The sequence below is a fragment of the Trachurus japonicus genome, chromosome 2, assembly GCF_045865225.1.
Source record: "Trachurus japonicus isolate A0001 chromosome 2, Traja_1.0".
NCBI lineage: Eukaryota > Metazoa > Chordata > Actinopteri > Carangiformes > Carangidae > Trachurus > Trachurus japonicus.
In genome coordinates, this window is record NC_140908.1 from 7307213 (window position 1) to 7324258 (window position 17046).

The 17046-nt window shown below is 41.4% G+C and overlaps 1 protein-coding gene across 3 annotated transcripts in view; it reads left to right on the forward strand.

Moving 5' to 3' along the window:
- LOC146990694 (interleukin-1 receptor accessory protein-like 1) overlaps positions 1-17046 on the forward strand; it is a 248447-nt gene that overhangs the window by 99893 nt on the left and 131508 nt on the right. For all 3 annotated transcript variants that reach the window (XM_085797382.1, XM_085797390.1, XM_085797373.1), the window contains exon 3: positions 15486-15765. In XM_085797382.1, coding sequence (XP_085653508.1) covers positions 15486-15765 — 280 coding nt within the window. The remainder of the gene's footprint in view (positions 1-15485; positions 15766-17046) is intronic.

Consider the following 17046-nt stretch of genomic DNA (forward strand, 5'->3'; position numbering starts at 1 on the left):
GGGGATCAAAAGTTTGGACCTCACAAGTACATGATGTCTGCATTTTGGCTGTAGGGGTGTGAATCAGGTTTAGGTAAAGGTTAGGCGTTTTAATGTGAAAGTAAAATGCTCAGAGATGCATTATTGTGTGTGTCAGAGTCACTATGTATGTGTGTGATGGTGCAATTTAGCTTTTTTATAGCACCACTCCAATCACAGTGTCTGAGTATAAGTATATCAGGCTTGTTACGTGAAGGTGCTTTCAAGTACTTCTGTAACCGTGCGTCTTAAATTCAGACATGTCATGTGACCACCTTGTTACCCGCAGTTCCCCCCATAGTCCCACAATGCTTTATGATTTAGTGTAAATGTGTTTATTGTCCTAACCTGCTGACTCAGATGAGTGGGCACAGGGAGCACGTTGACCTAAAATAGCCCCTTTATGACACTGCTGCTTATTTAATGGTTGTGGTTAGAGTCTCATCTGCAATTGGTGGCTGAAGCAATCAATCGACGCTGACACCAACCCCCCACCGCAGCTTTTTGTCCCTCTTTGGTTTCTGTCATTCCCACCCACACTGTCGGGAAGGGAGGTACAGGAGGGAAAAGGAGGAAGAAGGTGGCAGCGGGAGAGACTGTGAAGAAGAGGCAAGAAACCCTGTCTTGTTACATCATCACAACCCTCGGTATTATGTGCACCCTGATCAAAATTCATGTATTCAGCCCTCCTCCCACTCAGCGGATCACTGAGAAAGGGGCGACTTGTTGGTTTATTAGCAATCACCCATAGGATTGAGATGGGAGCCACAGACACGGGGTGAGAGGTGGCCGGGGTGAAGGGCTGATAGTGAGGATGGATAGGCTGATGGGAAGAGGAGAGGAGGGGGCCCTGGGTAATCGCTGGCCGGCCTGTTTAGTCATGGTCCTGGTAATCTCTGGTGACCTTGGTCGCTTCCTGCCTGGCTGGATTTCCGCAGTGCCACATTAATATGCACGTGGTTAGGAGGTGGACTCTCAGCTTCCCTTGAAGTGTGTTTTGTCTTCCTCTTTTCGCACACATACCTACCCCCACCCCCCAGCCCCACTTTATTTTTTTTTCTCTCCCCCCTTTACATTACTGGCAACTATCTCCCTCATCCATTTAGCTCACCTCTTCCCATACTGTCTATAAAAGAATCACAGACTTCAGAATTTATGATGGCATCTCAATTGGGCTGGTGTCAGAATTTGGCAGGCTGAAGGGTTTTTAAGGTTATTTTTATGGCATTTCTGCTTTATTAGATAATGTGTAGCTGAGCAAGATGGCAGAGACGGAGAGATAGAAGGAGAAAAGGAATGACAAATGACAAAGGTCTTACGTCAAACAACAAACTTTGCTATCTATCTTTCTTCCCGTCTTGTTCCTTTTGCCTCACTGTAGCATATGAGATTTCAGGCAGTGCCTTCATTTGCTTGCTTTGCCTCGAACGGGGTTCAGAGGTCAGTGTTAGCTACTGAACAGCAGCCTTGTGGCTTGCTCAAGGACACTGAAGGGTGGGGGCTAATACTGGTGCACTTTGTTAAAAATTCTCGTCTTTTGTTCATTATTCCACAATAGTGATCCACATACCCAATGCAAAACCAGGGGCAGCTCTCAGACGAATATGACAATGGTTTGCAAACTGCAACTTTCTGACATAGTGGGAAAGAAAGAAGACAGTGTCCTCTTAAAACACTGACACTGCATTTCATATTATAATTTCATCTGTGGAGAGAAGAGAAGAGCAAAGATGACAGCTCGGCGACCACATCTCATTTGCACTTTTACGCATATAGATTGATGGAAAAAAAAAAACATGGTGGTGTGACTGACATCTGAACCAGTCTTTTGTTTAAACCCTGAATAGACTTAAGTCCTTTAATGGCCAAAAGTTCCTGATAACATTAATTGGTAAAACCTTGTTTGGCAGTTTGTGAACGTCTTTTCATGTTCACAGAGTTTCAGTGTTTGTAGATGCAGCTCAGATCTATTTCTTTTTAACTGAAGACAACACGAGTAGAATTTATAAAATAATTAGTTTCTTTGTCAAACCTTTGAGCAGCCAGTAGCCTGATGCTTTGTCAAAGTCTAACAATGACTACCCTTTTTCATCACATCAGACCCCTTTAGCCTTTTAACAGCATGAAAATTTTTAATTCAATTTCTTTATGACATCCTCTTCATCTCAGCAGGGGAATTATGGCTTTTTCATAGCTCTCTTACAGTCTAAAGCCTTTATCATGTTTTTTTTGTCTAAAGTCCAACCAAGGGCACTGCCTCCTTGATTTTCCTTGATTACTGGCAGAGGAAAAGCCAAGAGAGGATGAATGAGCCAGAAGCAGATTAAAAAAGAAAAAAAAAACACTTTTCATATTGCCAGTGATATGAAAAAAGACGAAAACGTGTTGTAGTTGCAATCCAGGTTGAGATACTACTGTACGCTATTGATGGTGGAACAGCAGTGCTGGTTTACTTTGATTGATATACTGGAGCACTGGTCTTAGCGTTTGATCAATATCAGAGCTGCAGCTTTTTATCTAGTGCATCTCCTGCACAGATATACTGTAGTTGGAGTTGTTTTACTCCGACCTCCAGCCCTCTCCAGCGTTATCTGTTGAAGTAGCCTTGGGGAGAGACAGCAAGTTTTGTATGGGTCCAAGTAGCTAAAGTTTGAAGCTTCTGTCTCAGTTTACTTTGTTACATGGAGAAGAAAAGTGCATTTTCCCCCTCCTGTGTTTCTTCTACAGATAAATATGTTCAATTCTACAGCAAGGTCAATGGATGTAGATGCAGCCATCTTTGTATCTAGTTTCCAAGGCCAAGACAGCAGCCTTGTTATTATTGGTTGGCCTTTCTGTTTCAAAGCCCATAGTCTCTTAATGGGAATAGCTGCAACAAGTGAAACTTGTTTTATTAATATGCAACAAAAGAAAGGTAAAAGAGCCTTTTTCAAAGTAAGAACATCTAAGACATTCCCCAGAGTGAACTTTGTCGTATACATTCAGCCAACCATTCAGCCGTCACAGCTAGCTATCAATGGACTCCCAGAGTATTTAGTGTTAAATGATTAAAGACCGTGATCAGAAATAAGTCCTGATTGGCTGTGCGCTCATTCAGGCCGAACTAGCACCCACTGTCATGTATATGACTGTGGCCCATTTCTCTTGATTGACAGATAAAAACTTTGTGGCGTTATGAAATGAAACAATCGTTGGAATAATAACCTTTTCAGATACAGAGAATGGCATAAAAATGATATTGGAATGGAAGAATGAAATGGAAATGACATGCGGTGACTGTTTGATAAGAAGAAGGAAGAAATAACATTTTCTAATAATCTACTGAGTTTTAGAATTTGCTTAATCATCTTGTAGTTGCATTTGTGTTTACCACACAATCAGGTTATTTACTGTATCTTTTGTTTTAAAATTTATTTAAGCTTGGTGGAAGTAGTTGGTCTTCTTTCTTATTATTTGTTGTACTTTTGGAAGCTTCAAAGGCCTCACCCCTGCATAGCAACATTCAGAGGCTGCAGTGGGAGCACTTACTAAATGAGAGAGCCATGGTCTGAACAGCAAAGGAACAATTGCATTAATTTTGTGTAGTCAACCACCTCTGTGGATAGTTTGCTTCTGTTGGATTACACTGGTTACTTTGCCCAAACCTGCCATTCTCACTAACAAGCCCTGCGTGTCATTCGCTGGAGGGCTGTGGATTATTTTTGAGTTTTGTTTTGTTATTGTCAACCTAAGTTGATTGGCACTGGGGGACCTGTGCAGTGCAGTAGTAGGCATTCAATTGTTTGTTTTTGTTCATACAGACATACAGTGCATGATGCAGTGCATAATACAGCATGTACTGTATGTGAACACCAGCAATGATGAGTCAGTGAGTTGAATCTTCGTGGTTATTCCCTTCCCTGAAATAAGAATCACCTCTTCTACAACCTTTTTATTACTGTTCTACTTTCAGCAGCTCCCCGATTTCCCCTCAGACGGTCATCCATCTAAAGCAGTGAACCCCGGTTTAATTAATTATGTATATGCAAATGTAAGCTCATAGTGCCAGAGTCTCCATTTTCATTTTCTTGTTTTTTTCCTTTTCTCTGCCTCTTCTCTTCTCTCCTCCTCTTCTTCTTCTTCTCATTTTTTTCTTCCTCCAGGTGGATTTATTGTAAATTCAATTTGCATTAAGGATCTAATTTGCTGACACTGTGTATGAATACATTTTTTAAACTGTTTTCACCCAGAACTGCCCCCCTCCACTCCTTGTACCCGAACTATATAGGTGCATTTGGAGGGAGAAGATGGGTGCAGCACATGGTAATGGAATTCTTACTAAGCTTCTAATTGGAGCAGAATATGGCTTATTTGGAATCAGGAAAATGAACTGCTTGTTATCAGCCGGTTGGCTGAGGGATAAGGGCATTGCGGTTTGCGTATTTAGGGAGTATTTTCTTATGTGTGTATATTATGTGAGTGGAACATATAGCTGTGTTTGTGTGTGCAGCTTGAAGTATGCCTGCATGGTTATATAACTAAAAAGTGGCTCAAAATGACCAGATTGGGCTCATGTTCATCTCTTATTTAATTAGTTTCATAGTTGAAAGTGTTTCTGACCTAAATAGAAGTACTCCCTATTTGCAGTGTTTTAATATTATTCATTTGAATTTGCATTATTTTTATTTATTTAATTACAAAGGGAACAGCAGTCAAATTAAAATTATTTGCTATTTTATTCTATTTTATAGCTCTTGGTTTAAGTTGGTGTCTCTCTCAGCCTATTTGGGGAGGATTTTGGAGCAGTTTACGTGCAGACCAGCTTTTAATAATTCAATATCTGAACGCTCACAGCTTGACTGGTACAATAAATGAGTCACTTGCCTTTCTAGATTTAAAGTATGAATAAGTTAATATGTGATTTGCAGACCTGGTTTCTTCCACTGCCTGCACTATAATTGGAGTTGTAATGTCGGGAGAATCTCCTCCCAAAGGTAAAATTGTTTCTAAGAGGCTCGTTTGAGACTATTAGTCATCCTCAGACTGAAGAGAAAATTGAGGATGATTGACTTGGTGGCAGAGTCTGGGCACATCTGCTGATGGCCTGCATTCTCTATAAATCACCAATCTGCACTCTTCTCTCTCCCCATTCATTTTGACTGAACACTTTCCTTTGTCACTAATAACTCCTCCAGTTTTGTCCTGGGGAAAACTCAGTTATTTTCCTGTGAAGACACTGCTCCAACAGTCTCTTTTTACTGGGCATTAAGTGTTCTGCAGATACTCTGTAAGAGATGATGTGAACAACACTGCTAATTGAGTCTACCTTAACTCATCATTTAAGGGTATACATTGTTCAGATTACCATTTGGAGGAGAGAGCTAGTTTTGTTTTTAATGATCCCAAAATATCCAAACAAATAAATGCAAACCTGAGTTCAAAAATATTAACTGTGGTCAGAAATATGAAAGAAACGAGGCGTATGCATTTTCGAGAAAGATGTCCGCCAGCTGTCTGCACCTCCCCATGTCACTGGCTGAACACTGTCACAGAGAATGAGTGCAGTGCGTCATATTATCTAGTTTGTAATTGAATTGTAGCGGGAGGTGGGTTGGTAATCAGTGTACAGCAGGTAGTTTTCGTTCCAGTGTTTGACAGTAATGTCCTCTAATGGGAAGCTCTGGCTCTACTCTTGTTCCAGGCCACTAGGTTTCCCTGGATCCCAGGCTGCTTGTGTGAGTGTGTGACTCTAGTGTGTGTGTGTGTGTGTGTGTGTGCGCGCATTCTTGTGCATGCTGAATGTAACTACCTGCTTGTATTTGTGTGTTTTTTATGTGAGTGCAAATGTGCAGGTTGAGTGTGTTTGGCAAAGGCAGTTTGTTCTGCAGCTCCCCTGCCTCACCTCTGAATTCTTTTCAATATTCCAGGTTCTTCGACCTTCAAGACGTATCTATCAAAAAAATTGAGTCACCGTTAACGTCTGCTGAATTATTGGTGATTGCCTCAAGTGATTTACAGCGCAGACGCCCGCACTTGTGTGGCTTTTGGGGACCTCACTGTCCTTGCTGATCTGCAGCTTGAATCATTCCTCCATCATAATTTTCTCCCTCTGTCTTTGAACTTCTGGCACAACCTTCCCTCACCCTCCCACTCCTCTGTACAGCAGCTGAATAGGATGGAGATAGAGAGGGGTAAAATGGAGCGACAGTGGAGGAGAGAGAGGGAACACAAAGGCAAAAAAGAGAAAGGGATGACGCTCTGGTAGTTAACAGTGTGGGAAAAAATGAGAGACAAAAAATAAGGTCAGAGTTAAAGTATGAGAGCTGACACCAGAGCCCATCAGGACGCTGCCTGCTGCTTGCTTTGTTACATATTCTTGCCATCTTATCATTTCACAGACGGCTGGCGCAGAGGCTGATGTGACAAGGCACTCTATCCATCTGGGCACGCTCTATTTTCACCAACGCTCATTTCACGTGGGCATCGGAGCACAACACCCAAATGGTGTGTCGGTGTCTGTAGTGGACCGGGTCTGAGTCACCGGCTTAGCGCACCCACACCACCATGATACAGCATAGAATAACAGGCTGACAGGGCTGCTGGCGGAGGCGGCAAGGATTGTGTGGCCCGTTCTCCGCGTGTGTGTTCCCTGCGTGTATTTTGTACCTGTGTGGGTGGGTGAGAGTGTGTGGAAAAATGTCTTATCCACACTCTTGTCCTATGTGCACAGTCATGTCTGCAATGCAGCACTCTGTTATTTTTTCGGGAGTCGGTATTGTTTATGTTTTGTGTCTCGACGCCTCCCAAGGCTTTCTGTTAGATGAGAGGATTACTGGTGCCGTGGGGAACAGAAGGATGATTTTCTGATTATATACTATTCTCTCTGGAGGAGACACCCCAGCCATAACAGGATCACTTACACATCTGCTCCTTGTCAAATGTTACCCTGTGATAGGCACAGAGTGGGAGCAAACATATGGATACAAGTCAATTTTCCTAGTTTGATTGCTCAGGAGAATCAGGAGGCTGTTTGGAAGACATAATCACCTCTTTTAAGTCAGAGGAGAAGTCATTAGATTTTCACTCTGATATGATCCAATGAGATGATAAGACACCGTCAGACTTGGACGTAGACGAGTGTTGGACAATGATGGGTTTTTTCCTCACAAATTCAATATGACAGCCTGTGAGCAGAGAGGGGAAAACAGGCCTAATCACCTATTTAGAGTCAGACTGATTTACATACTGCTTTGAAGAGCAATGTGCTGCTGCAGTTGAATGCAGTTCTACTTCTGCAGGTTAGATATTTAGTACTCACTGTACTGCATGTTCATACTGCTCTGACTGGAGGAGAGCTTGAGTAACATTTGCAGGCTACAGTTTTTCTTATATAATCTTTAACTACTCTCTTGCCACTTTACATAACAGCAATTTAGCCAATGACCCTCTGATGAAAGCTTGAACTCTTCCCTAATAACTAACCCTCTCACATAATGTGTTTTACACTTGCCTTTAAAAGAACAGAAGATTTGTCTTGTGCTGCAGAGCCTGGATAGTCACCATCACTGACCACAGACCAGTGCTACTGTCAAAAGACGTCACAGGACCTGACACATGTTCACTGAGAGACGTCTGAAATGGCTGTGTTGAGAGGGGCCACTTGTCATCTTATGGGCAGAAATGTGTGTCTGAAATGCATGACCTGCAAACAACAAGTCAAAGTGTCAAGTTTCATTGACTTCCATTTGAATTTTAAATACTAACTTGCTCAGGAAAGATTTGCCTTGGGCTGCTACTGTATGACTCTTTGCTGCATGCAAGAAGAGAACCATGTCCTGTAGCACTGCAGAAACAACACAGTGTCTGTAGAAGAACTGCAGAACTGCTTATTTTGCAATACACTGAGGAAACGAATAATTGTAAATATGTTTACACACATTTGACGACTGTTGTTGGTGAATGGTTGTAGACGTGACCGTAAAATGGAACAGCTTCTTCACTATTCGAATAATTTCTGCCAAAGTTACCTACCTGTATATGTGCGTGTGTGGTGTGTGTGTGTGTGTGTGTGTTTTATTTTTGTTTTCCCCTGCACCGATTTCCTTATTCTGCTCCCTGCAAGGGTCCACCCAGGCAAAGTCAGCTTTGTCCCCTTCCCTTTCCTATCAGCTACCTCTCTGAGTTCCCTGTCGCTGTCAGCATTTAACCCGTGATTGGAGACAGCAGGCGCTGCTCTCTCTGGAGGCCTTGTCCAATCAAAGGCGCTGAATCTGATACAGAGGGGGTAAGGCAGCCAGATTGCGGGCAATGTTTATTTTACGATAGGAAGAAAAACTGTTTCTTTTTTTTTTTCCAACCACATATGAGTATTTGCATATAAATGACAGCCCAGTGGCTGTCAAGAAAGAGAAGGAGTCAGGGAGAGAGAGACAAACAACAAATGAAGATGAAGTGTCATGAGAGTAAACTGCAGGCAGACAGGGGCAGATAGAGACGTTTTATCATGCTTGTGAGGGATGAGGAGCAGGATTGGAGGTAAATGTCACTGCAATCAGGAAATAAGCTGCTTCAGTTCATCTGCATTCAATCTGAAAAATTTGGTTGTTTCTGAAAGCAAGACAAAGTTATGCTAATGTGTGTGTGTTTAACTGTATAACTTTTGGGGAAATACATGGTGAAATGAGAAGATTGTCACCAACCTCATAGTTCTGCTTTAACAGAAAACTATCAATATTATCTTAATTACCACTCTGGTCTTATTGTCATCGGCTCTCAGTGTCTTCAGGTAAGTTATTGCATATACTGTAGTTCCTATGATGTTGGAGGTCAGGCAGTGGGTCAGGCCTCATTACACTAACAGAGCTTTGACTTGTGAAGCCTCAGCACCTGCTCTGGCCACAGTGATATCAGTGACTGCGGCTGTAGCATGCCATAGCATTTTGAGTTCTTGTTTCGGTCGGTGGATTAATGAGCTTTTCAGGTGTGACAGCATATTTTTACACTTTGGATGGAGTCGGGTTATCTGTTTGCCCTTGCCTCCTTTTTGTCTCTATGCTAGCTTTGAGTAAGGCTAATTACATCTTCATTCCAGCTCCACACCCAATAAGAATATTTCATAAAATGTTGGACTGTTAACATTTCAGCCCCTATACTCTGCCTCTCTGTGTATTTATAGATCACTGTTCACACCCAGGTGGTTGTAGATTCTCCTTTATCCCACCATATGGCCCGTAACTGTGGTCATTTCACTTTAGCATTTGCAGTTCCTTCCTGTTGCAGTGCCATTTTACACCAGCAGTATACGGCCATGAATTTTCCATACTACAATTTTGGAAAGTGATTATTTTTTGTTGAAGCTGAAGGCATGGGTCTTGGTTATTATTGCTGATGTCCTATGGTATGTTTGTGTGTGTGTGTGCATGTGTGTGGGAACATATCCTCACATACAAAGTGATGTGGCTGATTTCTTTATGGGCTGATGACTCATTCTCCTTTTCAACCTGCTAGAGGTACTTCAATCATGTAGGTAATCTTCCCCTGCATGCTGGCAGCTGAGAGGTTACCGTTCCCACACATCAGAGCTATTTTCCTCTTAATTGAGACCCACTCTGCTGCGACAGCGTTTTCACAAGGTGGAAAATGGCAGGTCAAGATTTCGAGACATCTTTCTCCCCCCTCCCTCCCTCCCTCCCCTGGCAGAAGAGGCTGTGAAGTTGATAAGTTCCTTTAGGGACCCTGGAGCCAGGCCAGCTAAGACACTACACTTCTTGAGGGCAAGTAAAGGTTGATGTCGCGTAACCCCATAGATTGTGTGTGTGTGTGTGTGTGTGTGTATGTGTGTACAAATGCTTGTGTGTTTATCCAATCAGCCAAGGCGTAATGTATGCCTTTCTGATTGAATTACACTGGGGCTTTTATGGAGAAAAATGGTAGTGAACCTTCTCCTTGAGTGCTTATGAGAGAACAGACACTTTGTAGGAGTCTCCGTGGTGACCTGACTCAATCTGCATACGATTACCCCTCAGCAGACCTGTAACCCAATTTATGAGCTGATCACCTTCTCTCCAGAAGGAGCACATGCTCAATCTCATGGGACAGTAAAATGCAGCAGGAACACAATGACATAACATTTGTTCAGCTTTATTGTGGCGCCTTTTAAACAAGAAATGCATCATAGTTGTTTTTTCATGCAAGTTTACTAGCGTCTCGTTTACTGCAGCCCCTGTTGTTTGTTTTCAGCATTAGCATACAGACAAGATTTATTTTAAAGATAGATTTCTGAATACCCTGCCCCATGTATCCACTGTGAAGAAACCCCACTAAAATAACCAACCTAGTTTCCATAGAAGTGTATACAGTAATGCATATTAAATTCAGAAAAAAAAACAGTTTCTGTAGATGAGTGGAAAATGCCTGAGGGCTGATTTATATACGGGTCAAATTTAAACAGAGAGAGGAAATACTGTAATAATGCTTTATGTTCATATTTTGAAAGTATAATTAGCTGAAATACTCAAAAGACCTTCTTCATAAAAGTCTTCTTTGTTGTAGCCTTGGATCATATGTATACTACAGTCTATATTTGCATTTAAACCTTGAAGACATGAAAAATGCATCTAAGCAGCAGAGAACCTTTGGCATCAGAGCCACTGTTCTCTTCTTCTATAATCCACACCCTTGTTTTGATGAGGTTACTGTATAAGCATAAAACCTGAGAATAAGAACATTTTGCGAATGAGGCCCCCTGTCTTTTACACACTTGTACAAATGAGACAAACATAACAAACATAAAAACAAAGCAGGCCTGACAAATAGACCTGTCTTTGTTTAATGGCGTGGTTAAATCGGGATACGGCAAGAGGACCTCATTGTCAGTGAATGTTGGTTTTTATTTATCCTGACTTCCAGGCACAGTGACGTGCAAACATTTGCTCTGCAGTCATTTTGTAAAACATGGCAGCTGACAGTTACCACTTTCTGTGCGCCTAGTTGACAAACAGAATTGTGACTGAAGAATTACCCCCTTTTTATTTATTGGTCACGTGTAGTGAAGCCACAAATGTTGCTTATGCTCGATGGTCCCAGGCGCTGAGGAGCTGCTGGAGTTGTTATTATCACTCAGCAGATTGGCCAATTCCCTCACCAATTGTGATCCAGCAGAATGGAAATCTGGTGAGCAGGGAAATGTTAATCGAGTTCAATTAGGCTTTGTACCATGTTTGTTTCCTGCCAACAGATTATACTGAATCCCCACCCTCACTTACTGAAATGAATGATAACCCTCTGTCAGAAGTATGAAGAAACTGGCAATTTGAGGGTAGGTGGACGATAACAGATACCCACACTGGCAAGTTCCTCGTGGCAGTGTGAGAGATAAATACAACAAGCCCTTTGAAACAGTTGGGCTGGAGTTCGCCCTTAAAGGGAAATTAATTTAGAAGTTTTTTGATGTTTCCCTCAGTTAAACTAGAGATATTTTCAAAACCCATTTTGAATAGTAAAATGAAGAGGAGCTGCTTTAAAGTCATTCAATTACTGCAAACACCCACTGTAATGTGGTGCGTATGTTTTCAGTAGTAATAAGCCATTTCACTTTTTATCTCATTTGTCTTTTTATCAGATGCAAACTAATATGTATGTAATTCAATTATTTAGTCCACAGAATGTAATATCCTACATTTAAGTGCATGCCATTTCATGTTTTACTGAACCACTTATGCAGATGCACATTACTATTTTACGTGATATAATCTAGTGTGCTGCAGTAGCAAATTCCTCGTACCGTGACAACATCAAAATAACTCTTTTGAAGCCACTTACTCTCTTCTTCCCCTCAGTTAGACATTATTTTTCTGTAGTAAGAGGGAAAATGTTCAGCTCTTAAAAATGAGTGGACTGAGCGTTTATTTGCAGCGCTGATGGGAAAGGCAATGACAGAGCCAGGCTGTCTGATGTTTGGCAGTGAAGCATTTACTGTGTTATTTTCTGGTACAAAATCCAGTCTGTGCAGCCAAACTGAAGGCTCTTCTGAACAAATGTATCTTTTCTTCTTCTGTCTGGGTCAGCAGAATATGTTAGGGGGTATGGTACAAGGACTGTTTTAGCAGTCAACCAGTGGGACCAATGGGAATAGAAGATTGTTCTGAAAGAGGGTTTTAAGCTGATCTTTAGGAACAGACATTTACAGTTATTTACTCTGTGACTAACTGTCTTTTGTGTTTAGTGATATTACAACAGGTAACATGAGACCAAGTTGTCAACACTTGTGTGTAGGCAAATGCTGCTACGTATAAGCCACAGCACTAACATGTGTTTTAGGGGAATTTATGGTGTGCTTTTTATGTGTGTATGTGTGTGTGAGTGTGCCATAGACACATCAGGCAGATAAGCAGTAACTGCATGCACACATTTCTTGCCAAACTAATCACGGTCTGTGTTTGAGCTGCTGCCTGCTTGTATGACCTTCTACACCCTGCTGCTGTTTTTATTAGTTGTGAGAGTAAAACACTTCAGAGTCTCAATTAGGACACATGATTAGAAGTGAAACCATCTTGGCTGTGGTTGTCTTACCTTAAGCCTTCAAGTTATTATCATCCACAAACTAATTAGCAACTTCTTGATAAGCGAGGGTAGACCCTTTGTTGCCATAGCAACAGTTAGACTTAATCACAATGAAAGGATTGTGCTGCTGGGTAGCTTGCAGAGCACACACACACACACACACACACACACACACACACACACACACACACACACACACACACACACACACACACAGCCTTCTCCTGCATTTCTATTTGCTTAATTTTGTTTCTAGTTATTCTCTCTTTGTACATTTTAATTTTTTTGTGGCATTGCTGCAAGACCTACATAATTGAGGAAATCAAAAAGAGGTTGAGAGTGTGGTGTCAAAGCATTGCATTGGGATGCAATGTTCCCAGTCTCATCAAATGTAGGTAGCAATTTATTGTTAGTGATTTAGGATCAAGTTAGATTAGGAAAGCACTGTCCTGAGCCACAGGTATGAGCTGTCAAACCAGCCTGGAAGACTTTACAGGACAAATCTAACCTCAAATATTCATCAACTCATTTAGCTAATTCTAGCTTCTGTGATGTGACACTTTGTTGTCTATATTACTAAACCATAAAAAAATGATAAGATAAATTAGGCCCTCATTAACCCTGTTTTCTTCTCACTTACTGTGCTGTCTGGAAAGTTATTCTACAAAGAATACTTTTTATCTGGCCCAGTTTTGCAGTTTTGTAATCAGATGAAAATGCAACACAGAAGCAAAAAGAGAAAGAAGCTAAAACAAACTTTAAATTACATTTTGATAACCTAACTGTGTAAGAAAGAGCCTCAAGAAATTATCTGAGGTCTTCCTAAAAGTCATTAATATGTCAAGACACTGTGCTTGAATGTTCCCAAATAGATACAATTTCAAAAATCCAGTTAACACAGTCAGATGTTTTCTTCGAGAGGCCCTGGAGTGCCGGGCCTGCAGGGCCCATTTCATCTGTGGCAATCCACCAAAAATAAGAAACTGGAAGACTGAACTCTGGGAAACTGTGATGGATATTTTCACTCTTTGCTAACATCCAGAAAGTGAAGCAGCAGTAAAAGTAACAATGGGAGGTCAGTGAGTTTTTCCAACTTGGATAAAAAGTGGATGGCCTTTAGTAAAATCCACTTGCAGTGTATTGGAGTACTGCCTCTTCAGTGATGGAAACCCCCCACAATCTTTGACTATTGAACTTTGTTCTTTTACTATGATGGATTGACACCCAAAGTTTGCAGTTTTTCAGAACTAATGGATCTTCTGCTATTAAACTCCATGGCAGCCACCTTCAGAATATCCCAATATGACATTACTGTATGTGTTCTTCATTTTTCACTGCAGATGATCTCAAATACCCCTTTTTCATCTTTTCTGTTGCACGCAAAATACCCACAGTGTTGTTGTTTCCACTCCCAGCATGATACTTACTGTACTAGTTGTGCACAATACAATTCAGCATCACAATCAGCATTGTTTAATCATCTCCCCACCAACACCACTCCCCCAGTTACCCCTAAAGACTGCCGCACACGCTGCACCTTGCTGATTGGTGGTCGAGTTGCTTCTTTGGTAAATAAAACATTTATAGAGGCTCAATTAGCGAAGCCTGTTGAGTCTGCGGCAGCTGTGCTCACCAGCTGTTTTTAAAGCTAGAGCGATGCAGCGAGGTGGAGCAAGGGAAAAGAAGATCTCAGGAACAGGAAGGAAAAAATGGAAAAGGGAAGGTGAAGATGGAGGAGAGGTGTTTGATTCACTGTGAACACAGTTTATTTCTTGAGTATTGCACAAAAGCATATGTATTTAGGAAAATACAAAACCTCTGCATCGTCAGGAGCTCTCACTTTATTTATATGAAATGCTAAAAACAATATCCATAGGATTGCTGTCATAGTTGGCAGTTCTTTAAAAACACATTTGTCATTTTCTACCACTTACTCAAGTGTGAAAATCTCAATCAGAAACTCAGTAGTTGGTGAAGTGTGTCTGTGTGTGTGTGAGTGTGTGTGAGTTTTCACTAGTTTGCAAGATCTTGTGTAGGATTAAGTGTCAATATAAAATTTGATATTTCAAATAAATCTTACAGTACACACACAGAGTCTGATAATCTCTTTACATGCTGTGCACGAAACATTATTCAATCGGTGGAACTTTTTTGACTGACAGGAAGTGAGCTTTATTAGATGTCTTAACTGGAAGATCCCCGCTGCTTGGCCTTGGCAAGAGCGGCGGTGTAATAAGAGATGAGCTACTCTTTCTGCTTTATGGCTGAAAACAGCATTTGAGACCCAATAATAGTCTGATGAGTTTCAGCAAATGAATGCAGATTAACACAAGCTTCTAATTTTCTCAGGTCAAATGCAGATGAGGGTCATCACTGCCATTTCAGTGGATATTGATAGTAGCTTACACTTAGTCTAGTGCCAGAAGAATCAATTTATGTGGAAGATGATGACACACAAGTCAAATATAAATACAGTAATGTTTGTAGGTGCAGGCAGGGGCGCAGTGCTTGGATGCCACAATTGATATGTCGAAAGTTTAATATCTAAAGGGATATTATGGTAATGAAACACTTCAAAACATTAACACATTACTTACAAGACTCTCTGCTTGTTCTCTGACCTTTATGAATTTGCTGTGAATTAATTTATGTGCATTTAGCCTGTGTCTGGTTGTGAAACAGAGAGAGGACACGTTGTAGGATGGAGATAGAGCATGTTGCTTGATTATAATGAAAAGGATTGTGGGAAATCTGATGCCAGGGCAGAGAGTTGCCTTGCCCCGGTTGCCACAAACACCTTTTTCATGTGTATACTGTAGATCTCCTCTGCTGGGCCTGCTGATCATAGAAAATGATTCACAAAAATATCCTGAGCCTTCTCAATGAACCTCTGCTTAATCCCTCATTTCTTTGTGCTTTTGTTACAGTGGAAGGCTGCACGGACTGGTCAGTGGACTACCTGAAATACAAGGTGCTTCTGGGGGAACCTGTACGGATTAAGTGTGCTTTATTTTATGGATATATCCGGGCCAACTACACACATGCACAGAGTGCAGGACTCAGCCTTATGTGGTACAAAAGTGCAGGACACGGGGACTTCGAGGAACCCATCAGTTTTGACGGCACAAGGATGAGCAAGGAGGAGGACGCCATATGGTTTCGACCCGCAGAACTGGATGACGTGGGGTATTATTCCTGTGTGTTAAGGTAAGTTTCTCTCATTTTTATAAGCCTAAATTACATAGTGACACTCTGCATGTTGCTCTCCTCTTTGCTATCCATTTTAAGTTGTTGATTTTATCATTGGTGCCTTTAACTACACCAAGCATTCGTGAGAAACTATTCCACGGTTTGGGGCAACCCTAGCCAGTTTGTGTGTCAGTGGAATAGTGGGGATAAGTAACATTTTCTGGAACCCCGTGGGCACAAGTAAAGCTGCGTTAAAGTCCTCCCCTGTTGATTCTTAATGAAGTCTCTCATATCAGGCCAAAAGAGCACTGGTCCTTAGTCCACAGAGCATCATCTAACATTATGAGTCCCCTTTGCTTGGCTTTATATGCTAAATTATTTCTTTATTGTCCTCTGGGGGACAGTAAGCCATTAGGTGCAATTGGTAAATCCATATCTCTTCGGCCTCACAAGTCCTTTCTGAAAATGTGAAAGAGCACAGTGCAGGAAGATTGAGGAACGGGAAAAGGCTGCTAAGATAAAAAGAGAAAAGGAAAAGACTCGTACTATCTTTCCTTTCCATTTGCCTGATGGTGCAGGTAGACAATTGTTTGATTCATGAGTTCTACAATGTCGGAAAATTTCTGGCTTCATAACTCTTATTGGCAGAAGTTTTCAATAATATGGAGGATGTCTATGGCCAGTCAGAAAGAAAAGGCAAAGCCGCCGTCTTTGAGCCCATAATCATTTCCTTTTTCACTGGACAAGGGGAACTTTGAAACACATTCCTGAAAGATTGCGGTGTAATCTTGTTGGAATTCAGAGAAATCCACAGAAACATTCGCATTTCAGTCTAAAAACAAGCAATCGAAGACATTTGTTACACTGGCGAAAACGTTCTGGTGAATAATATGCTCTTGAGCACTTGCATTCAGCACAGGTTTCCCTGTGTTTCACAAGCTCAATTCTAAGAGGTTTTAGCCATTACTATTCAACACCATTAGCACTCTCCTTTGCTGTGGCAGCCGCCCTGAATAGAACCGGGCAGCACCAATGCAACAATTCTCTATTCAGTGACGTTGGCAGTATTTTCTGGAGGTAGACAATCAGTCAGCTCAGAGTTATTGTGTAATCACGCAGAAAGTAGAGCCATGAGATTTGATTTGGAAGAGTAGAGTTGCTTTGTCGCCAGTCTCCACCATTCAGAAGCAAATTAAGGGGCAACATTTATTTGGCCATCATGGAGAGAAATAACAGTAGTTCTGAATACAGAGCGCTTTTTCATAGCAAAGAATGTCATTCTGCGGTCATTTCTTTGGG